At 45.3% G+C, this 25,158-nt stretch overlaps 1 protein-coding gene across 1 annotated transcript in view; it reads left to right on the top strand.

Annotated features, from left to right (window-relative positions):
* The window catches only part of TANGO6 (transport and golgi organization 6 homolog), a 199,039-nt gene that overhangs the window by 149,310 nt on the left and 24,571 nt on the right, over nt 1-25,158 (top strand). The window contains exons 16-17 of the mRNA XM_047790702.1: nt 9,132-9,283; nt 19,481-19,594. Of these exons, the coding sequence (XP_047646658.1) occupies nt 9,132-9,283; nt 19,481-19,594 (266 nt within the window). The remainder of the gene's footprint in view (nt 1-9,131; nt 9,284-19,480; nt 19,595-25,158) is intronic.

Below are 25,158 nucleotides of genomic sequence, written 5' to 3'. Positions count from 1 at the left end.
ATTGGAAACTGAGGAGTAGTAGTGGGTGTCCCAGAGCCTGAGGTTTTAGTTCATAGTGAGGTGGGTTAGTCAGTAGTTGCAAAATACCCTCGGCATATAACCCCTTCACATGAGCTCCTATTATAAATAGTTACTCACCTTTCTCAATAAGTCGGCAGTTGCAGAAAGATGACTCTGCTCTTTGGGAAAGGTGTATACCTAGGTGCGCACGCGCGCACACACACACACACACACACACACACACACACACTGATGTTATGAGTCATGCTGTGTACTCAGCTGTTGTCCCAATTAAAATTATAATCAGAAGAAAGAAAATTATTGGATTTAATTTTTCTTCTTTTATATATTATAAAATTGACTTTTGAATCCTTTTAAAAACATATACTTCTGTAAGTTCCTTTGTTTTGGCAAATCTGACTTTTCTGACTTTGTATTGGTAGACATAGAACTGACTTAGATATGCTCTATAATGTTAAATTTTCATATATAATATTATATCAGTTAGAATGCTTTTGGCTGCAGGTTACAGAAATTCCCAGCTCAACTGGCTTAAACACTAAGGAATGAATCATTGCACATCCTGGGAGTTCCCATCAAACAAAGGAGTTCCCGTTGTGGCTCAGCTGTAACAAACCTGACCAGTATCCATGAGGACTCAGGTTAGATCCCTAGCCCTGGTCAGTGGGTTAAGGATCTGCGTTGTGGTGAACTGTGGTGTAGGTTGAAGATGTGGCTTGGGTCTGGTGTTGCTGTGGCTGTGGTATAGGCTGGTAGCTAAAGTTCCGATTTGACCTGTAGCCTGGGAACTTCCATATGCCATAGGTGTGGCCCTAAAAAGATTAAAAAAAGAAAAAAAGAAAGAAAAAGTCCTGGATTGATTAGTTCTTTGGCTCCACAGCATCATTCAAGACCCAAAAACATCTTTCTGCTCTGCCAGCCTCAGCTTTGTGGGTCTCATCCTCTAGTCCCTCACAGTTTCACTTGTCTGCAGCAACTCTGAGTTGTCATGGTCTTATCATAACCAAAGGCAAAATGTTTTCTTAGGGTCTTCCAGCAGATTTTCTTTACATCTCATTGTCCAGACTGCGTCACATGCCCAAGGCAATTAAAACAAGGGGATAGGAGTTCCTGTCGTGGCGCAGTGGTTAACGAATCCGACTAGGAACCATGAGGTTGCGGGTTCGGTCCCTGCCCTTGCTCAGTGGGTTGAGGATCCGGCGTTGCCATGAGCTTTGGTGTAGGTTGCAGATGCGGCTCGGATCCCACGTTGCTGTGGCTCTGGCGTAGGCCGGTGACTCCAGCTCCGATTCAACCCCTAGCCTGGGAACCTCCATGTGCCTCGGGGAGCGGCCCAAGAAATAGCAACAACAACAACAACAAAAAGACAAAAGACAAAAAAAAAAAACAAGGGGATATATCCACCATGATTCATTTAGACCACCTAAGACCTTAGCCTGAATCACACAGGTGATGGTTGGGCAGGGGGAAAGGTGGGGATATCTGAACAAAATTCAAGTTCTGTTTGCAAGGAAGAATGGGAGAATGCCAGTGAGATATAGACAATGAAATTTGACAAGTGGGGATCTTTAAAGCTCAAGTTAAGAACCCTTTATGGAGGATCTTTAATTCTATCACTATGTCAAATTGCAGTTCTGGAAGCTATGTTCTCTGATCACATGCTTTCGTTTTGTTCTGCATAGAAACCTGGTCAGGGCTGACCTGCAGGCTGGAGGCTGGGACCCAGTACAGTCTTGAGAAACCAGCCCCACAGCATGATAGGAACTAGGGAGGGAGGGTAGTCAGAGGCCAGCAGAGCCTCCAGGGAAGGGGGGCAGGACTGTAAATCCCCAGAGAGAAGACCAGGTTTGAGCAAGGGTGTGACACATCTAGGCCGTGTAAGGTCTAAAGGAGATCATGTTGCAGAGACCGTGATGCCGGGGAGCTTCGAGAAATGCAGAGTAGATGCAGTGAGTGTTTCCACTCTTCCCATCCAATACCAGAAAACAAGGCAGCAAGTGGGCCCAGAGCCAGCTGCTGGGTACAGTACAGGGCTCTTGAGATGCTGCATCTCCACTGACTCCTCGTGAATGGGGTTGGTGGAGCACACAGTTAAATGGATGCTCATTTGGAAAGAAGTAAGGAAGCTCAGGCAGGGCAGGGACTTATATAAATGGAAGGTTAAAGTTTGGTTTTGTTATTGTAATGATAGGCCCTTTACTGTATAGTGGGTCAGTGTAAGAAAGAGCGGTGTGTTTTCTGCATTGACTGTAAAACCTCTGCTGTCCCTTCTGCCCCTCGCAGATCCCCCAGGTCTTCGCAGTTCCTTCAGCTCTTCTCTAAGAGCTTTTCCCTGAGCCCTCACCCCTGACACTCAACGGCCCCCACCTTTCTTATTTTTCTTCATAGCTCTTAATGCTGCTGGAAGGTGTCTTTACTATTTATTGTCTTTCTCCTCCACTAGAAGTAAAATGTCGTGAAGATGGGAACTTTGCTTTATTGTTCATGCTGCATTCTCGCCAGTACTGAGAACGTACTTGGAATATTGTAGGCACTCAATTAAGATTTGCCGAATGGGAGTTCCCGTCGTGGTTCAGTGGTTAATGAACCCAACTAGCATCCAGGAGGACACGGGTTCGATCCCTGGCCTCGCTCAGTAGGTTAAGGATCCAGTGGCGTAGGGTGGCAGCTGTAACTCTGATTAGACCCCTAGTCTGGAAACCTCCATATGCCGCAGGTGCAGCCCTAAAAAGACAAAAAGACAAAAAAAAAAAAAAGATTTGCTGGATGTATGAATGAGATACCTCTTGGTATTCTTTGTACAGTTTTTCTCTCCTAATGAGTTAATGTTCCTTCTTTTATTGAATAATGGGAACTACATTTTGTTTCCTTTTTTACCACACCTACTAGAATTGCTGAACTAAATTGTGGCTTCATTTGCAATAACCATTCTTATTCCCTCACTTACTATAGAACTTACTATAGACAAGTTGCCTCAAATCCTATAGGGAAGGAAATGAGGATTGAAGAATAATACGTGAACGGACTGATTGACTGAAGGGTAACGGGGAGAAGTCAGAAAAGAACACTGGGCTTCTGAGCCTGGATGAATAATAAGAACACTGGAGCTGTTGTTCATAGAAATTGGAGCCAGATCAAAACATTACTTGTAAAAGTATTTTTCTCTGTCACCATTTGGGGCCCATCTCACTCCATTATTGTTGCTTGGTGAGTTTTTACCCTCTTCCTCAGTAGGCTTTGAGTGTATGATCCATAGAACCACTTTATTTTAACTTTAAATCCCTGCATTATTGAACATGAACTGGCTTGTCTTCTGCACTCACCTTTTCAACCTGTGATTTCCCCTCCTTGTGGATTTCCAGATGTCTTTTGTTTCTCAATGACTTCCTGCCCCACAAGGACCTTCATTCCTTTAACCACAGCAGCCTCCCACTCCAGGGCTCATGAATATGTGCCTTTTTTTCCTTTCCCAGTCTTCGGAGAACCTCATTTCATTTCCCTGATGGCTGAACCAGAGGTGAGTCATCACCTCATAGACTTCCAGCTGGAAGGAGCCAGAGATCATCTCGTCTAATTGACTTGTCTCCAGCTGGTCCAGGGAGGTGAAGTGGATTGCTTCAGTCACACTGCTAGAGCAAAATTAGAACACAGCACTCTTAGCTATGGACGCAGAGCTCATGATGCAGAATGAGCAAGCCCCTTCCTAACCACAGAAAGGGAAAGTAACAAAAATAGAAAAATATTGTTTCCAGAGTTCCCGTTGTGGCTCAGTGGGTAAGGAACCCGGCTAGTATCCATGAGGATGCAGGTTCAATCCCTGGCCTCCATTAGTGGGTTAAGGATCTGGCGTTACCATGAGCTGTGGTGTAGGTTGCAGACATGGCTCAGATCCTATATTGCTGTGGCTGTGGGTAGGACGGCAGCTGTAGCTCCGATTTGACCCCTGGTCTGGGAGCTTCATATGCCACAGGTGTGGCTCCAGAAAGAAAAAAAATGTGGTTTCCTCTTAGTTGGAAGTATCTCTTTTTTTCTCTTTTTATTGCCGCACCAGCGCTATATGAAGGTTCCCAGGCAAGGGGTCAGATCGGAGCTACAGCTGCTGGCCTACCCACAGCCACAGCAACTCGGGATCTGAGCCTCATCTGCCACCTACTCCCCAGCTTGCGGCAATGCCTGATTCTTAACCCACTGAGCAAGGCCAGTGCATCCTGCATCCTCATGGACACTATGTTGGGTTCTTAACCTGCTGAGCCACAATGGGAGCTCCTTAGTTGGAAATATCTTAGATGCATTATATCATAGGAGTTAAGTGTCAGCTTACCTAAGTTTGATCTTGGTTATGTTTATTCCTTGGACAAGTTATTTAAATTTTCTATTTTAGTATATCCTTTTTCCTTTTCATTTGTTATATTTAATATACACGTTTAAATCTGTAAGTGTGGTTTGTTAATATTGAGAGAAGTTATGTGTGTGTGTTTTTACATGCATAAATGGAATGATGTTGGTTCTAGTAGTTCCTTTTACCTAACAGTGTCTTTAGGAAACCTTTCTGTATTACTGCATATAATTCTGTCTTGTTTCTTTTAATGACCACATAGTATTCCATAATATGTGTGGTTATTTACTACTTTCATATTTATTAATATTTAATTGACTTCTTCTCATTTTTCACTGTTCCAGTTCTGCAGAGAAGCCTTTATGCAAGTATCCTTATGCATGCATGTAGCTACCTTTACCGAGCAGGGGATGAGTCTTGTTCCCTTATGTTAGGAGGTGGGAGTGTTTTTACTTACTTAATTAATTTAGGGCCATGCTTATAGCATGTTCCCGGGAAGTTCCCGGGCCAGGGATTGAACCCATGCCACAGCAGTGACCTGAGCCACAGCAGTGACAATGCCACATCCTTTAACCACGAAGGCACCAGCAAACTCTATGAACTGGGAGCATTTTTAGAGAAATTACTCCTCATCTTTTTCTTCCATTGTAAGGAGAGTACATTGAGTTCCTAACTGTGAGGGAAAATGAAAAGTAAACTTTCTCCTCCTCCCCCTTCCAAGTGACTCAGATCAGTGAAATTATGCTAAGCAACCTCTCCTCGACTCTGTGACGACATTAACCACACAGTACGGTAATTGTTGGTACTTATCTGCTTATACCCACCCCCTTAAACTTTGGACTTCTTAAAGGGTAAAGATTATGTTTTATCAATTTTTGTATCCCCGGAACATTGGCACGATACCAGTGCACAATTATGTTTTGTTAAATAAATGAGTGAATTCAGTTCAACATTGACACTTGAGTACCCAGTCTGTGCAAAGATTCCTAAGAACTGGTAGGAGCAGAGATGAAGCCGTCAGAGTTCTACCCTTAAGGAATTTATAGTCTAATGGGAGAAACAGATACAGACTGAAACATCTAGGAATCCAGGCCTTAGTAACAAGTGTGATTTAAACCCAAGTGATTTAAGCACAGAGTGCTGTGGAACTTCCAAGGAGGGCTAATTACCGCTGCCTGAGGATATTAAGGAAGGTTTCACAGAGGAAGTGGCATTTGAGCCGGGCCTGATAGGACAAGTTGGTGGTTTTTCTTTGTAGGTTATCATTTTGGTGACTTTAAAGGCATGCTTCAGAAACCATTTTGTCGCCATTTAGATTTCATGTAACCTTAGAGCTACAAAAAACCTGGAAGTGGAATGTTCGTTTGCTTTTTTTGGGGGGCGGGGAGAGGTCTATTTTTTTGTCTCTTCTCCCAAAGCATATGGAGGTTCCCAAGCAAGGGGTCAAATCAGAGCTGTAGCTGCCAGCCTACACCACAGCCACAGCAACTTGGGATCCAAGCTGTGTCTGCAACCAATGCAGCTCACAGCAACAGCAGATCCTTAACCCACTGAGTGAGACCAGGAATCGAACCCATGTCCTCATAGATACTAGTTGGGTTCGTTTAACCACTGAGCCACAATGGTACCTCCCTGGAAGTGGAATGTTACATACTTGGGTTCTGGAACTAGGGCGTCAGAGCCAAGATCAAGCCAAAACAGCTTTCTTTTTCAGCACACCTCTAGAAGAAGATATTCCATTACAGACAAAAAACAAAGCAAAACAAAAGGGAGTTCCCACTGTGGCACACTGGGTTTATGATCTGGCTCCTCTCTGTGGCGTTGCCAGTTTGATCCGCAGCCCAGCACAATGGATTAAGGATCTGGCATTGCCACAGCTGTGACGCAGGTTCCAGACGCTGCTCAGATGGAATCCCTGGCCTGGCAAGTTCCACATGCTGCACGTTCAGCCAAAAAAAGAGTCAATTCTGAATGCCGTAGTATGCCATTTCTCCTCTTTATAAAACAAAAACTTCTCTTGACCCCACTTCCTTGACCAACTACACTCTTTTTTTTTTTTTTTTGGTCTGCTTTATAGAAAAACTCCTTAAGTGGTCTGTTTCCAATTCTTCCCCCCGCCCTTCTATCTTAAACCCACCCCTGTCATGCACTCACCTCTACCAGTCCATCAAAATTGTTCTTGTCAAAGTCAACAGTGACCTCATTGTTATTCACTCTAATGGTCAGTTTTCAGTCTTCTTTTTCCTGACTTAACAGCGGCGTTTGATGCAGTTGACCATTCTTCCCTCTGATGTACTTTCTTCCCTTAATTTCTGGGATATGCTCATCTTCCTCCTGCCTGACTGGTTATTACTTTTCAGTCTCCTTTGCTGGTTCTTCGCATCCCAGGCCCTTCCCAGACTTCCTGCTGACGGTACAGGTCCAGCCCTTGGTCCTCTTGGTTTCCCCGCCTAAACTCGCTCCCTTCATTACGTCTAGTTAAAAGGTTCTAAATATGATCCACATTCCATTGAGTCCACAGTGTATTATTGCTTCTACCCAGACGTTTCTTGTGAACTCTCTCTGTATCTTCCACTACTTATTCAACATTTTCAAACTGAATTCTGGGAGTTCCCTGGTGACTCAACTCCTCCCCAGATATCCACGTGGGTGACAGCCTCACCGTCAAGCCTTTGATTAACTGTCTCGACCGGAGTTCCTCTCATGGCTTAGCAGAAACGAATCTGACTAGTATCCATGCAGACACAGGTTCTATCTCTGGCCTCACTCAGTGGCTTAAGGATCCGGTGTTGCCGCGAGCTGAGGTGTAGGTCGCAGACTCGCCTCAGATCTGGCGTTGCTGTGGCTGTGGTGTAGACTGGTGGCTGCAGCTCTGATTCAGTCCCTAGCTTGGGAATCTCCATATGCCTTGGGTGCAGCCCTAAGAAGACAAAAAAATAAATAAAGTAAGATAAAATAAAAATGTCTCGACCATCTCAAGGAAGCCTACCCTGGCCATCTTTTTAAAAACGGAAGGCTGACACCGTCCTCATTACTCCTTATTTTTTTTTTAACCCTGCTTTGCTCCTCCCACCTGCCCATGACATTTATTACCTTTCAATAAATGATGTAATTTACACAACAATGGAAACTCCAAGAAGGCAAGACTCTTTGTTTCTTTTGTTCACCAATATATACCAAGCATCAGGAACAGCGTTTAGCATGTAGTGGGCCTCTCCATAAATATCTGCCAACTGAGTGAAGAATCTTGGACTTTTCTTTGACAGGTGCCCACAATGCCTTGATTGTCTTTCACTCAGTTTGCTTGGTCGGGGGCGGGGGGGGGCGGGGGGGTGATAGTATAGGAAAAGTCCTGGCTGATGACCAGGGTCCAGCCACGACCATTCTTGCTATTTGTGACTGTGACAGTTGTATTGAGTTTGTGAAAGTCTTTGCAGCTGTATGTTTATGACATATACATTGTTTTCTTGTGTGTGTATGTGTGTGTGTATATATGTAAAATATGTGTAAGTTTCCCATAATATGACTCTTTTTTTTTTGTCTTTTTGCCATTTCTTGGGCCACTCCTGCGACACATGGAGGTTCCCAGGCTTGGGGTCCCGTCAGAGCTGTAGTGGCCAACCTACACCAGAGCCACAGCCATGCAGGATCCGAGCCACGTCTGCAACCTACACCACAGCTCACAGCAACGCTGAATCCTTACCCCACTGAGCAAGGCCAGGGATTGAACCTGCATCCTCTTGGATGCTAGTCAGATTGGTTTCTGCTGAGCCACAACAGTAACTTTTAACAGCTTTATAGGGTATATCTTCAAATATTTTATTTCCATGCGTAGATTTTTATTTTTATTTACGTATTTATTTATTTGCTTTTTAGGGCCACATCCATGGCATATAGAGGTTCCCAGGCTAGGGGTCAATTCAGAGCTATAGCTGCCACCTACACCACAGCCACAGCAATTCGGAATCCAAGCCATGTCTGCAAAGTACTGAACAAGGCCCGGGATCAAACCTTCGTCCTCATGAATACTAGTTGGATTCGTTAACCACTGAGCTACAACAGGAACTCCAACACTGGATCCTTTAACCCATTGTGCCGGGCCAGAACCTGTGTCCTGGTGCTACAGATATACAGCCAATCCTGCTGCAGCCGGAACTCCATCCAGGACATGGGTTTTATCCCCAGCCCAGCACAGTTGGTTAAAGGATCCGGCATTGCCGCACCCATGGCATAGGTCACAAGTGGGGTTCAGATCTGATCCCTGGCCCAGAAATTCCATTTGCCACAGGATGGCCAAAAAAGAAAAAATAAATAGTTTTAAAAATTGGGATTCCTCATGCTTTTTCGTAAAATAATTCATTGTGAATATTTTCCTTAACATAAAGTGTTCTTCCAGGGCACAATTTTTCATGGTTATGCAAGTACTTTGAAGAGTATCAAGCACTGTACAATGTGCCATGGTGACACGTGGTAGTTCCTATTGTGGCTCAGCGGAAATGAACCTGACTAGTATCCATGAGGATATGGGTTCGATCCCTGACCTTGATCACTGAGTTAAGGATCTAGCGTGGCCGTGAGCTTCGGTGTAGGTTGCAGACTTGGCTTGAATGTGGCATTGCTGTGAGTGTGGCGTAGGCTGGCAGCTGCAGCTTTGATTCAGTCCCTAGCATGGGAACGTCCACATGCCACACCTGCAGCCTTCAATTTAAATAAATAAATAAATAAATAAATAAATAAATAAATAAATATTTTGATTTCTTCCCTTTTTCTGTAGGGGACATGGTCTCAAAGTACCGAGAACCTCTGATCCACACCTTCCTGAGGGGAGCAAGAGATCCAGACGGTGCTCACAGGGCCAGCAGCTTATCCAACCTTGGAGAACTGTGCCAGAGGCTGGACTTCCTGCTGGGCTCCGTGGTTCACGAGGTACGTACGGTCTGTTGATCCCTTTCTCTAAAGCTTGTGTTCCTTGGACCTGTGATAGAGCTCCGCATTGGGACTGAAGAGGGCTGTGTTCTTTTTCTAGATCCAGCGAGTCAGTTAACCTCCCTCGGCCTCGTATGTGTATCCAAAGTTGTATTAGTAAGATTTTTTTAAGTGCAAATGAGAGGAAGTCATCTTAACCTACGTCAAGCCATAATAGAGGGTTTACTAGAAAGGTTCCAAAGGAAACCAACAGAACTGAAGAAACTTTGAGGAAGAGCAGATAGAACTTTCCCCTAGGCCTCTGGGCCCTGTGCCTCATCCCTGTTCACAGGAAAATCTCAGGCAAATGCCTACTCCACTGGCCCTCTTCGGGCAGAGGTGCCCTGTATTCAGGGAAACAAGGTCTTACCAGAAAGAGAAATTAAGTTCCTTGTTTTATTCACCGTTTTATACACAGTGCCTGGTACCCACTTGGTAAAGGATAAATGAGCAGCCAAACTAAGAGCCATCAGTGATGAGGATGGCGCTGGACACTCCTCCTGGTTTTGGAGTTTAAAATTCAGGGAAAAAATACATTTCACTGTTGTCATCTGTGAATATCTTCCTTTAGCCTCTTAAATTTTTTTTTTTTTGGTCTTTTTTTGTCTTAGTGCCGCACCCTCGGCATATGGAGGTTTCTAGGCTAGGGGTCGAATCGGAGCTACAGCTGCCCGCCCACACCACAGCCACAGCAACACAGAATCTGAGCCACATCTGCGACCTACACCACAGCTCACGGCAGTGCCGGATCCCTAATTCACTGAGTGAGGAAACCCGCCACCTCATGGTTCCTAGTCGGATTCGTTTCCACTGCACCACGACAGGAACTCCTAGCCTCTTAAATTTTATCTTTGCCCTTTTCGTTTACTTATTACATGTTACTGTATTAACATGTGTCTTAAGCACCTACTATATGCTAGGCACTGCTATTTAAAGATGATGATGGGCAAAAAAATACTGGTTAATATGTTGCCAGGAGTCTTTTTACTACCAATGGGCTTCACCATCTTAAATCTTTTATGGAAGAAGGTGGCTTATAAACTATAAACATGTGGAGTTCCCGTCGTGGCTCAGTGGTTAACGAATCCAACTAGGAACCATGAGGTTGCAGGTTCGATCCCTGGCCTTGCTCAGTGGTTTAAGGATCCGGCGTTGCCCTGAGCTGTGGTGTAGGTTGCAGACGCGGCTCGGATCCCGCGTTGCTGTGGCTCTGGCGTAGGCCGGTGGCTACAGCTCCGATTCGACCCCTAGCCTGGGAACCTCCATATGCTGTGGGAGCGGCCCAAAGAAATAGGAAAAAAAGAAAAAAGAAAGAAAGAAAGAATGATTATTACCAAAGTAAAACCTTGAAGCGTTCTCATACACATGAACCACTGGGCATCTGACCTTTGCTTGTTTTGGATGGCGTTTAGCACATCTCTTATTCTTTAGTTTATTGACTTGTAACACTTAAGAGAGGACCCTGCTGGTCTATTTGGTTATGTTGGGTAAAGATTTCAGTCTATACGAATAAACTGGGTCAAGCAGTAAAATGGTTCCTTCATTTTTTCGTTTTGTTTAGTTGTCTGTTCACTTGACTCAACCTAAACGAACCATAAACTGAAACAAACTTTTGGACCATGATCTGAACCAAACCCAAATCTTATTCTTAAGAGCAGCTTTATTTTCTATTTTTTGTCTTTTTTTTTTTTTTTTTTTCCCCTAGGCCTGCACCCATGGCATATGGAAGTTCCCAGGCTAGGGGACAAATCAGAGCTGTAGCTGCTGGCCTACACCACAGCCACAACAATATGGGATCCAAGCTACATCTGCCACCTACACCACAGTTCATGGCAACACTGGATATTGAATCCACTGAGAAAAGCTAGGGATCGAACCCAGTTCCTCACGGATACTAGTAAGTTTCGTTAACACTGAGCCACAACAGGAACTCTGTAGCAGCTTTATTGAGATGGAATTCACATTCTCTATAATTCACCCACTTAAAGGGTACAATTTAGTGGTTTTCAGTATATTTTCAGTTGTGTAAGCATCACAGAATTTTCTTTAAACACAGCCGTGAAGTGAATGAAAATTTCCCCCAGATCTCCAAGTGAATCAGCTCAGATTTGAGAGTATCTCATGCATTTCCTGGAGCTGCTGAGCTCACACTGTCCCTGAATATCAAAGTCTTCCCTGAATCCCCTGGGCCGCTGCTCCCTGGCAGTCTCATGCTTCAGAGTCAGTGCTCCCACCTAAAGCTGAGAACTGAGACCATATTTCTCTGTGACCTCCCAGAGTCTTCTGGGTTTTGATTTTTTTTTTTGTCTTTTTGCCTTTTCTAGGGCCGTACCCATATGCCCTTTTCTAGGGCGTATGGAGGTTCCTAGGCTAGGGGTCTAATCAGAGCTGTAGCCGCCAGCCTATACCAGAGCCACAGCAACGCGGGATCCGATCCGCGTCTGCAACCTACACCACAGCTCACGGCAACGCCGGATCCTTAACCCACTGAGCAAGGCCAAGGATCGAACCTGCAACCTAACGGTTCCTAGTCGGATTCGTTAACTACTGCACCACGAGGGGAACTCCTCTAGAGTCTTCTTTCCTTTCTCTCTCTTAAGGAAACTGGAACATCCTGGTGGCGTATGATTTCCTTTTGAAAGTGTTAGAGAAATTTCTTGGTTTGGTTAATTAGGAAGTTGGAGCTAAAGCAGGTTTCATAACATTTGAGAAGTATTATCTTTCTGGAGACGCACCTGACCTGTTGAAAGAGAACCAAATTTCTAAGCACTCTCAGGGGATGGGGATAAATGAGGACCCACTCTCTGTGTTCACTAGATCACATGACTTAGACTCTGAGTTCAGTTTCCTGACCTAGAAAAGGGGGTTAAAATATCGACTATGCAGAATGGTTAGAAGGATCTAGAGATAACGTATATGTGTAATGTGATGATTTATCCACCACTTGTTATTGGGAGCCTACAAATGCCCAGAAGCATTCTAGACACTACAACATATCACTCTTCAGAATAGACAGAGATTCCCGTCTTCATGGTGCTTACGTTCTAGTGAGAAGAGACAGACAGTAAATGATATGCGTGTTAAAATACAAAGTATGTTGGACAAGGGTGAGTGCTGTGGAAAGTAAGAAAACAAGCAGTAAGGTCAATCAGGATTATAGTATTAGGCGAGTCTAAGTAGGGTATTCAAGGAGCTCCTGCTGTGGTGCAACAGAATCAGCAGGCTCTGGGGATGCAGGTTCAGTCCCTGGCCCGGCACAGTGGGTTAGGGATGTGTGTTGCCTCAGCCGTGGCTTAGGTCGAGCTTAGGCTTGGATCTGGTTCCTAGCCTGGGAGCTCCATATGCGACCCAAATGAAAAATAAATAAGTACATTGAATAGGGTATTCAAGGTAAGCCCCACTGAGAAGATGGCATTCCCGTAAAGACATTTTACTTTTCTGTATTCAAATTTTTTAAGGAGCATTTTGGTCATTTGAACAAAGGGAGCTGATGATGACAGTGATGAGGATGAGCAGCCAGGAAATGAAAACAGGGGTAACCTGCGTCCTTCAAATGTCCCCAGTCATACATTTACCAAACACCTGCAGTGTTCCAGGCCCCCTTGTTATAGGCCAAGAATACAAGCCTATAAGATACTACCTTGCCTTCTGGGCAAGGGTAACCTGTGGAGGGTATAGATGGCAGGAATTGCAGTTACAGTCCGCTGTGATCAGAGCCCCTCAGTCAGGTTTGGGTGTTGACAAAGACGTGCTGGAGGAAAAGACCCTTGGAGCTGAATCTGGAGAACAGGTAGAAGTTAGGTGGCCCAAGAAAGCAGAGGGGAGCATTTCAGTGGCGTGAGCAGCTTGTGCAAAGGCACTGAAAAGACCACAGCCAAGCCATGTGCTAGGGTCGGCATCCAGTTCCGGACACAACACATTTGAAGAACTCTAGGGAGATCCACAGGCTAGAGTGAAGATCCAAAAGGCAGGTGATAGGTGAGCTGGTAGCAGATCTGAAACAAGAGAAGCAGGCAGAGGCCATGTCATGAAGGGCCCTGTTAAGCTTTACAACATCCTGACTCACAGCAAGAATTGAGCATTGCTTATGAAGCCCTCAGAAATGAAGTAGGAATAGTTAGTAGGCTGTTTGCTACCTTGGGTGCTAAAGAGGGAGCCCTTCCTTTTGTTTCAACCTTAAAATTAACATGAGGAGTTGCTGCTGTCAGGGCACCTACCAGGTTAATCCCTTTCCTGGTGACCCTGCCCCACTTCTAGGGACCCAGATGCTCTGTAACCTCAATTCCAGGAGGGTTTATAATCATTCATAAATTGTGAGCTCAACCAGGACAGAACCAACCTTTATCCACCTTTGCCTATCACAGCGTTAGGCTTAGAGCAGCTGTTCAGTAAGTGTTTGCTGATTAATATTGAAGGAAGAAGAGGAGAAGCTCGACTTGGAAAGACTAGTTCCTACATACTTTTTTCTTTTTTGGCTCCCTCCGTGGCATATGGAAGTTCCTGGGCCAGGGATCAAATGTGAGCTGGAGTGGCGACCACAGCTGCGGCAACGTTGGATCCTTAACCCACTGCACCAGGCTGGGAACTCCTCCTTCGTGTTTTCACAATAGTAACAGCAGCAAGCACTAATGCTCATCTCAGTGCCTTACATATGTCAACTGATCCAGTCTTCACAGAGGAGACTGAGGCACAGATAAATTAAGTAAGTTGCCAAGGTTATGCAGATGGGATACCAGGGGTTTTTGTTTTTGTTTGTTTGTTTTTTGTTTTTTGGGTTTTTTTTTTTTTTTTTTTTTGCTTTTTAGGGCCATACCCACAGCATATGGAAGTCCCCAGGCTAGGGGTCAAGTCAGAGCTACAGCTGCAGGCCTGCACCACAGCCACAGCCATGGCCATGCAGGATCCGGGCCACATCTGTGACCTACGCCACAGCTCACAGCAATCCTGGCTCCCTGACCTACTGAGCGAGGCCGGGGATCAAACCCAGGTCCTCATGGATACTAGTCGGATTCGCTTCTGCTGCGCCACAGTGGGAACTCCGGGAAGCTGAGGTTTGAATATAGGCAGGCAGTTCCTGAATCCGTGCCCTTAACCACTCCTCTGTATTGTCCTTCCATAAATGTTTTCAGTTCATTTATAAGATTGTTTTTGCACCCTTGAAAAAGAAGAGCGTTGCCATGTGAGAGAAGCTGCTGACAGGAAGGGTCGTGTAACTCTGTCTCAATAGCACTTGCTTTTGGCAATGAAACTTCAGAAGGCAGTACAGTCCCTCTGATTTGAACACCAGGTGTTTCTGTCCCACATAATTTCTGTCTCTTTTTAGATGTTCCTTATGGAGCATCCCACGCTTGCCATGTCGCAGTGCCAGACCAGCTGCCTTGGGTGGATGACACGTTTGAACATGCTCGAACACCTGGCGCTCGTAGGATTCCAGTCACGGAGTCCTCCTGCAGTCCCACCACTCTTGTCCCCTCACATCACAAAAGGGGGAGATCGGGCCCAGCCCTTGAGTAGTTCTTCATTCATTTATTTTTCATTCAACAAATGAGTTCTGGGCCCTTACTCTGTGCCCGTTATGAGGCTACAACGAAGCTGTGTGTGCTAGGTGGTAGGAATCCAGCTCTGAACGCAACCAAGCTCCTGTCCCCATGGAGCTGCTATTCTAGGGAGGAGAATTAGGCAACAAACAAACAAGCAAGTAAGCAAATGTATTACTGTGTCAGGTGGAGTGAGTGCTGAGGAGCTAAACCTAGTAAGGCAAGAGGCCCAGAGGGGTTAGTGATTTTGTGCATTTGGAAGAACAGGAAGAGCTTCCCTGACAGGTGACTTGCAGAGTCACTAAGCAGAGACACGAAGGGAGTGGGAGCTGTGCCAGGCAGATACACGGGGGGGTGGGGGGGGGGTAGCCGGGAGCCACAACGGCAGAGGCCCTGAGGTCGCTGTGTGCTTCATGTGCCAAGGAGCAGCGAGGCCAGCGTGGCTAGAGAGAGGAGCAGAGGGAAAGAGGGAAGGAGAGGTGGTGGGGCCTTGTAAGGACTTTGGCTTTTGCTGTGAGTGAGAGGGGAAGCCAAGGCCAGGGGATGACATGATACAACCCATTTAAAAAGGTTATTGTGTCTTGTTCTATGTCATTTCTTTCATGTCCCATGAAAGGTCACGAATTCTCTTGTAGACTCAGAAATGCTTGGCCCCAGCGTATCCTGGTGGAGAAGGAGCTTTAACTGTGGGGAAACTTGTCTTTGGCTGTAAAGAAGGAATTCTCCTTCATGAGTGTTTGTCATGTGTTTAGAGGACACAGACTGAGGACCCAGTTTCTGCCCCCAAGGACATTTCAGTAGAGTGTGAAACCCAGAGGAATAAGCAGACAGATGACCAGAGCGATGTCCAAGGACACGCCCAAGGTGCTGAGGGACAGGGAGCTGGGACACGCACTTACTTGTCGGGGCATCAAGGAAGTCACGGGTCAGGGGTTAGCCAGGCAGAGGAAGAGCGGAAGTGTGACTTGTTTTGATGTCACATTGAACAAACCAGCCACCGTAGACTCTTCTGACCTGATCTGATCTGGGGGTCATAGCTGTGGCTCTGCTGGGTGGTCCGGATTGGGGCACTTTCTGTGCTGTGGCGGGGCTTGCTGCTGGGAAAGGGACGTAGCCCTTCCATGGTCTCTGTACTGGGAGTTCAGGTTTTTCCTCTCTGTTGATACCAAGATTCAACCTGTTTGGAGGACATTATTATTTTCCCCCATTTCTCCTTGTTCTTGTCAAGAACTGTGTTGCTTGAAACCAAATCTTGATAGGCTCTTTCATCTTTCATCGTCCTCTGTGGAAAGTAAATACGATTCAAGTGAACCTCAGAGAGAGGCCCATCCTCACTCAGCAGAGAAGATGTGCCCTAGGTGACACGTGCGGGAGCAGCCTGTCTTCAGTGTGGCGCCCAGACTTCCAGGAACCCAAGCTTTGAGGTTTGACGCACAGCTGTCGCCTCTGCTCCCTGTGAACGATCTGAAGTGTTTACGAGTTTTGCCACAAGCAGTGCGGTTTCCTGAGCGCTCGTGTGGTTGAGGGTACGTAGACCCCTGAGACAAGGACTCAGGTGGGTGTCCCAGGAAACCTCAAGGAAGCGAACGGAGCCACCTTGGTTCTGTTTCACGGCAGGTTAGGTGAGCAAGTGGAGCTTGCAGGAATTAGAGGCCACCCTGTCTTTACCGTTAAGGTTCTTAGTTTACAGAATAGGACAGGTGGTCTAGCTTCGAACAAGTTAGCAGACTGAATTTTAACAAAGGAGTGTTAGGGAAGAGGATGAAGGTGCAGTTGGAAAGTTGCAATCATGTTTTAAGTAATTGATGCCTCAACTCTGGTACCTCTCTTCTGGAATTTTCCAAAGTGGATTTTTGGTACTCTTGCCATTTGTTTTATCTTTATTTATGTAGTTCTGATTATGCTTTGTGTGTGCCAGCTGTTCGGGGAGTGATGTTTTTCCATATTTCTGTTGGCTCCTATCGAACGTCACATTGCTTAAACTGACCTTTAGTCTTTCCGAAGCAATTGTCACTTTTCTCTCTGTATGGCTTTCAGAAGTGAATATGATTTACATAATTTAGCCAATGAAAAAGTCTTCCGTGGAGTTTAGTTTGTCAGAATAGGTACGTTGACCCTTAGGGCAGGTGACATGAAGATCACATGGAATGGGTTCTGCCCTTTGGGAGAAGGTGGAAATGTTACACCAGTTCATAAATCAGTAAAGACCTTACATCATCTGTCTGTTCGCCAAGGCTTTTAGGGGGGCGGAAGGCAGTGTTAAGTATGTCCTTGGGTTGGAGGTGAGAGTGACTTGTGCAGACTGGACAGATGGAAGAGAGCGGCCATGCGTCCTCCCTGCTTCTCGTATTTGACAAGGGGTCTAGCCCATCGGCTTGCGGAAGAGCAGCATTACGGACTGGTCGTGGGAGCCTGGTCTGAGCAGAAGAAGGCCATTCTTATCTCTAGAGGATACCTGCAAGGCCATATTGAAATGCTGATGCTTTAAAAGCACTTTGCACAGCTGATCATTGTACATGTCCTAGGATTTGGTCCCATGACAGAGGTGTTGAGAGAGGTCCGTGAACACTCTTTCTGTTCGCAAGCCTCTTTCTGGTGGTCCTGGATGGCTGATTGCAATCAGCTTGGTACAGTCTGGTGCAAAAATACTAAAAGCAGGAGGCCATTCCAGCTGATCTCAGCAAGGTTTGAGATCAGCTCTTTTCTCAGGCATCCTTCAAGGTGGCGCAGGGATTCAAGAACCGGCTTTGCAGGGGAGGTCCTTTTCCAGCCCGGGTGCTTCTGCCTATGCTGATTGTGGAATAAATGCCCAAGAGTCAGAGCTGGCCTTCCGTTCTGCCCTAGTGGGGCAGAACAGTGGTGGGAGGGCTGGACACCAGCAGGGCTCCAGGCCAGGAGGTTTTACATGGGCCTGAAACTAAACCTTCAGGGAAGCAGGCAAAAGGCTTGGGAGAGCCTGTGTGTTACATGGCCCTGGGCTGGCTTTCATGCTGAAGTTATCAGACTAAAGAAGCTGAACTTTTATGTGCGAAGAAGAAGTCGGACCTAGCTCTAACTTGTTTCTCTGATTTCAGCTCTTACCTCGTAAATACTAAGCCGGCAAGTGGAGGTACCTATTATGTTGTTGCCTGTTTGGAAGTTGCCCAAGGAACTCCTCCTGGGACTGAATTGCTTCTACCGTTAATGCCAGAGGCACGGAAGCCGCTGGTGGCCTTGGGTCAGGGTCCCGGGTCAAAAGCAGGAGCAGCTTGCTGGGTCCTCATTGAAAATCAGACCCCCAAAGAGCTGAGCTTTTCTGGGATTTCCCTTCATCCACGAGCGTCGAGTTTGTGTAATAGATGTACAGCCTGATTAAATGCCAGTGCATCACAGATGCAATTATATCTAAGAGCAAGTTACTTCTAATCCCTTTGCCATCACTGATTAATTAGATACTTTGAACTATGCCCAACTGTTTGAAAGCTGTGAAAAATACAACCTGCATAGTTCAAATTTCAGCACAAGTCTCTTTCCTCATTCGTGCCTGTATTCTTTTTTTAAACCTTTTTTTAAAAAAATTCTTTAAACATAATATGTATTTATACATGTTCCCAAGCACACAATCTGGCTATTTTCTTATCATGGTTAGAAATCCCTCCACACTTGGCCAAGATACACACTCGCAGAGCAAATCACCCAACGAAGTATGTGAGAGACCAGTTGAATAATCGAGTCTTAACTTCAGATTTCTGTCGTCATTGGTCCCACTTTCAAAATTTTTGCTTTTTCCTTTTTGGTCTTGCACAGATGCCTCAGAAAAGCTTCTTGCTCTTGTTTTCCGCTGTTATCTCATGTTAGAGATTTTAGAATATTTTTGTGCCCACCAGGAGCAGGGTGGGAGCAGGGTAGCTGGTACAGGGTATGGAAAATGTCTCATGTTATGTCATATAATTATTAGCTACATATCTGGCACCATGTTTTATAAGTAATCTCCAGTCTTCCCTCTTATAAAGCTGACTTTTAAAGTAAATGAGCGCTGACCCATTCCACAAGTGAAGACGCCCAGGCAGGGAGCCTCAGAAAGTGGCCCCTCGTGACTCATTCGGGACATACACTAGGTTGTGAGACTGGGACGTCTGGACGCCCCAGAAGATCCGTTGGAATCCTGATGTAGTTTTCTATCTCTGGGCTGAAGCTTTCATCATTTGGCACATTGATATTCATGCCAGGCCTTGAACTCTGAGGCCCGCTTAGCTAAATCCCTATGGTCCTTAGTCCCTGGAAGCCAATGTGTTTGAGACCAGATTTTTCTTCCTTCTAAAGGGAGGCAAGTAGTTCTTCCCACTTTTGAGGAAATACTCACCTTTGCCCGTATCTTTATTATATACACGTATTCCTTCCCACTCCTTAATCTCCCTCCTGAATTCCAAACCAGATTTTGCCCTTTCCCGGGAAAGCCAGACCAAATCAAGATCTCCACCACTAGGTCTCTCCTTCTTTCGTGGAGAATGAGGAAGCGGTCCACCCCTCTCTGAGCCAGGTCGCTGGTGATGAATGTGGAGAGAGGAGAACACGGTTGAAAGGCTCTGGGTAACTGTGCCTTCCCGATTTTTATTGACTGCTTCTTCCCTTGCCCTCCTAGGTAACAGCCTGCCTGATTGCTGTGGCTAAGACAGACCCTGAAGTTCAGGTGCGCCGAGCTGCCATCCACGTGATTGTGCTGCTGCTTCGGGGACTCAGCCAGAAAGCTACTGAGGTCAGTCCGTCTCTTAGCATTTGCGCCTTCCCTGCCTCTTTGTATTTTTTATCTGTTTATCAGTCCTTTCCTTTCAACAGAGCAGGCCTTGAACCTTTTGTCCTGGATGCAGTCATGCAGATGAATCAGCCAGCAGGGATTTTATAGCAGGAAAATTGTCTTGTTTTCAAAAAGAGTCTCCATTTCCTCTCTAACATATTAGGCAAACTGTACACTAACTGCTGCAGAGAAAGTTTTTAGATTGAGATGCTGGGTCCCAGCGTTGCCCTCAGGGGGACAGGTTCCAAGGTGAGCTGGCTGGACCACACCAAGACTGCCGCTGTAGCCTGCACTTGAATGCCTTATCTTCCTGACTCTTTCTGTTGTTCATTCAGAATCACTAAAGGGCCTCATTTTCAGTGTTTCCTTTCTAGCTGTGAGTTCAGTGCATGAGCTTTTAGTTGCAGCATAAATACTTTTATTCCTCCTCCAAGTGTGTTTGGCTGGATTTCTCCCCAGTGTTGGCCAATCCGGGAAGAAAGTATATACATCCATATGTGTGCTGAGAATGAGTGACCTCTAAATTAATTTTCTTCTTGATTTTAGTGGAAACACATTCCTGATTAACTTAACCGAGAAAGTTTGCATTAAAACTTCACTTCCTGGCATCCACAGTGCTCATCTGCAGCTGGTATCTAACTACATGTCAGTGAAGCCATTAGAAAAGTGTGTGGTCAGACACATAGCTTTGTTTGTGCTAGAATGTTGCTATGTCATGTTCCTGGCACCATTGTTGGACAGGCATGGATGCATTAGTTATCCCCTAGTCATTATCTGGGGCCTTGATAGGAGTGGGGGACATACAGATCGTAACTCGATAATTCAGATAATAAAATTTCTTTAAGGGTACTCACTGCTCTTTTGGGAATCTGCTGTACAAAATGGAGTTAAGGTCAATGTTTTTTGCCCATTGTCAAAACCCTTGACAAATATTACCGTTGTTATGGAAGCCATTAACAATAGGGCGAACTAGGTGAAGAGTGTACAGGAATTCTCTGTACCGTCTTTGCAACTTTTTTGTGAATCCAAAATTATTTCCAAATTAATCCAAATCAATTCATCCAAATTATTGTTTTAAAATGAGTTACAGCACTACACAAATCAATCTAAAAAACTCTGTAAGCGCACCTCCCTTCTTCAATGAGAGGAAGAAAGAGAGGGAGAGGGTCTGTAGCGGAGCAAAATGTCTGGTTAGTAAGATGAGAGAAGAAATGAAAAGAAACTCTATTCTCACATCTGTGTGTAGCCAATGAAAGCAACACTGCTTGTCTCTCACCGGTACTAAAATAGTTTGTGGCCATGGAAGATTTTTGTCACTTTAAAAAAGCCATGTGAATGAAAAAAACCTCTCTCCTTCAAACCGTCTGTAGCCTGCATTCACTGAGATTCATCAATTGTGCTTACTCAGTGAATAAAGAAAAGGAAATGGGAGGGGATGAGTGGATGATTCCTCTTCCTGGAGCATCTTTGAGTCCAGGTGTGTTAAATCTTGTAATCGTAGGTGTGATTATATATCAGGGGCACGTTAATGAGAAGCGGAGATAACCACAAAGCTTTCAATCTGAGACTTTCTTTGCTGCTCCCTTTTGCCCCCAGGAACAGCTGAAATGAAAATGTCACTTTGTTGGTGAAGTTTTGTTTTGTTTTGTTTCCTTCTAATCACTATCTCTCAAGCTGTAGAGTGCCAAAAGATAATCCTAGGCTTTAGCGAAGTCTCCGTTGCATGCAATGCATTAGGGGCTCTGATGGAGAAGTCTCAGGCTTTCTGGGCTGGGGAACCAGAAGACTGGATCTCAGGAGACCACAGCTAAGGGAGAGAAAAGGGGGATTCTGGAAGGGAAAGATCCAGAAAGAGGATTCCCAAATTCTGTCTGCCCACATCTCTGGCTGACCCTGAAACCAAGCAAGATAATTGCTCGATTTAAAAAAAAAAAAAAAAAAAAAAAAGCAGTAATTGGAGAACAAAATCCAGTCTTCGTAATTTAACATTCATAACGTCCAGGATACAACGCAGAATTACTCAATATGTAAAACACTTGGAGAGTGGAACATGTTTTCAGTAGATAAGAAAGTTGACTGAGAACAATCCCAAAATAACCCTGATGTTAGAATTATCAGGCAAGGATTTTAATGCAGCTTTTATAATTATCCTCAATGAAGTGGAAGAAAAATATGCTCGCAGTTAAATGAAAAGATAGGAAATCTCAGGAAAGAAATAGAAATGATTTTTATTTTGATTTTTGTTTCTTAGGGCCGCACCTGCAGCATATGGAAGTTCCCAGGCTAGGGGTCGAATTAGAGCTACAGCTGCCGGCCTACATCACAGCAATGCCAGATCCAAGCCGCGTCTGCGATCTACACCACAGCTCATGGCAACACTGGGTCCTTAACCCACTGAGTGAGGCCAGGGATTGAACTCGAAACCTCCTGGTTCCTAGTCGGGTTTGCTTCCACTGCACCACAACGGGAACTCCTAGAAATGGTCTTTTTTAAGTCGTATTGAAGTTTTAGAACTAAAATTATAATACCTGAGTGTTTTTTTAATCACCGAGCAGAAATAAAGCAGAATGGAGATGACCGAGAAGCCATCTATCAAAATTCATCTAAATGAATTTGCAGGTAGAACAATAGCAATTATCTAATGTGAAGAACAGAGGAAAAAGAAAAAGGATTTTTTTAAGAAAAAGTTTTTTAAATAAGTGATTTGGTGTGACCAGAGGCTCTCAAAATCCTAAGCCTGTATTTCCCATAAGGGCCATGGATCAGTATCCATTAATTCAGTGTTCACACAACTCTATAGAACATAACTACGGAGTTCCCGTCGTGGCGCAGTGGTTAACGAATCCGATTAGGAACCATGAGGTTGAGGGTTCTGTCCCTGCCTTTGCTCAGTGGGTTGACGATCCGGCATTGCCGTGAGCTGTGGTGTAGGTTGCAGATGCGGCTCGGATCCCGAGTTGCTGTGGCTCTGGTGTAGGCCAGAGGCTACGGCTCCGATTGGACCCCTAGCCTGGGAACCTCCATATGCCGCGGGAGCGGCCCAAGAAATAGCAACAACAACAACAACAAAAAAGACAAAAGACAAAAAAAAAAAATAAGCAAAACCTGAAAGCTTCTTCAGGAAGAAGCCTTTAGGATTAATTGTTGATTGATGGCTGAGGCCAAATCCAGGCCTCCATCTGGGAATGGTTTTTAATTCCTTCTCTTGAGTTCAGTGTTGGTCTCTGATGGCAGAAACCTGTTCCTAATAACATCAGGAATAGTGGTTTCACCACCTTTTGTGCATTTAAAGGTTACTCTCCTACTTTGTGAGAGAGAAGGCAAACTCTGACTTAAAAAAACCTTAGTTTGTGCATGGTATTAGGCCTTTTTAATGACCGGAGTTGCACACGGTCTGTCAGAAGATTGGCACATGCGTCCAGACAGCACCTCGTACCTGTCTGTCCGGAGAGCCAGGACCCGAGGAGGGGTGACAGTCTCTGACACAGCACACATGGCAAGTTATAAGTAAAGGGACTGAATGGAAACTTTCCTTCCTTTTATTGGTTTTGTCTTATCCTGAAAGTTATTTGGACAGCATGTGATGTGAGTTTTTTTGCTACGGGTATAGTTCAGCGGGCCCGGTTTCCTTCTTAAGGCTAGTTCCACAGACATTGCACCTTTTAACAGATGGAAGGCTCCATGTGGGGAGCAAATGAAAAGAACGTTTGTATAAAAATGACTGGGATCCAGGTAGTAATTACTCATCAGTAAACTTTGAAGAAGTGCTTGGGAGAACCCTTCCAGGACTGAAAGTAAGGAGCATCGGCCCTTCCCGGGAGCTTAAAGCTACGGCCAGTTGACCAAGGCAGCAATTTCTGTTGATCACCTGCTCCTGGCCAGGGCTTGAGTGCTTACTTATTGATTTTATTAATAAAAGGCATGCAATAAGAATTGAGCATTTTTGGACATTGTTTATGGTGCCATAGAGACAGAGGCATAGAAGGATTTTAAAATATGTTCTAAGGCTCTTCCCCCGCGGATACTTCCCTGATTCACTCTTAGGCATTCTTGCTGTTGCTCCATTTCAATCTTAGAAGAAAAAAATCCTCGTAGGCCTTGTATCAGTTTCCTAGAGCTGCTGTGACAAAGTACCCCAGCCCGGTGGCTTAGAACAACAAAAACTTACTGACTCATAGTTCTGGAGGCCAGAAGTCCAGAATCAAGGTGGGCCATGACCCCCGAAGCCTGTAGGGAAATCCTTCCTTGCTGCTCCCTCGTTCTGGGGATTGGCTGGCAGTCCTTGGTGTTTACTGGCTCACAGCTGCAAAACCCTACCCCAGTGTGACCCTATCTTAAGTAGTTACATTGTTAACAACTTCTTTCCAAGTGAGGTCATACTCTGAGGTGCCAAGGGTTAGAACCTCAACATACTTTCTGGTGGCGGGGAGAACAGGGGACATAATTCAACCCATAACAAGCCCTTAGGATTTCACAGACCTTTCTGTTTTGTGCTTACGCTTCTCCATCTGTTCATTATTGCTGCATCTTGAGAGGAGCTTGTTCTGTGTGAAGTGTCTCAAATATAAACCACAACGATGATGGTGACTATTACTAGTTGTTATAATTGGTGGTAGTGGAGGTATTGTTTTTTGTTTTTTGTTTTTTTTTTTTGTCTTTTCTAGGGCTGCACCCACGGCTTATGGAGGTTCCCAGGCTAGGGGTCTAATCGGAGCTGTAGCCTCCGGCCTATGCCAGAGCCACAGCAAGGCGGGATCTGAGCCGTGTCTGCAACCTACACCACAGCTCACGGCAACGCCGGATCGTTAACCCACTGAGCAAGGCCAGGGATCGAACCCGCAACCTCATGGTTCTTAGTCGGATTCGTTAACCACTGCGCCACGACGGGAACTCCCTTGTTATTATTATTATCACTACCATCACCACCACCAGTGAGATGTCTGATCCTACTACTGGCTGATCTGTAGATCCGCTATTTTTTAAAATGATTTTTTAAAACCCACCAAAGATAATTTTATATTCAATCTAAATGAATAGGCAATTTCTGTCGTGGCTGGAACTTTAGAACCTTACCCTTTGTCATGCCAGGTCCTCCCCCTCAGTCATCTTTGATTTTGGAAGACAGACTTTGTTACATGGAATCCCGCCTTCTGACTCCGCCAACATCTCATGATGGCGTGTGTCACCTTATTCTTCCTCGCGGTGGATACTGACTCAACTGGGAAAATGCATAAGAACCTAGATGCTTTGTAGTTGTTGAACCGAAAGGATTTATATGTTTGGACTTGATTTGACCTCCAGTGCTGTGTTTTCCCCCTTGCCCACCTACTGCCAGGAAACAGTGGATTACAGTGCCACAGAATAACAGTGACCATGCGGGGTGCTCTCATAAAGCAGGCACTGAGCCATGCATCACTGTGTGTTGCAGTTGCTTCTCTCAGGAACTTTGAGGTGGTGTGACCCCCATTTTACAGATGGCTAAAGGAAGCCCCTCAGAGGTTGAGCAAGCTGCTCAAGCTCACTCT

Source organism: Phacochoerus africanus, chromosome 8 (genome assembly GCF_016906955.1).
Source record: "Phacochoerus africanus isolate WHEZ1 chromosome 8, ROS_Pafr_v1, whole genome shotgun sequence".
Classification (NCBI taxonomy): Eukaryota; Metazoa; Chordata; class Mammalia; order Artiodactyla; family Suidae; genus Phacochoerus; species Phacochoerus africanus.
Note: the sequence above shows the minus strand (reverse complement) of the source record. Positions and strands in the feature narration are given on the sequence as shown.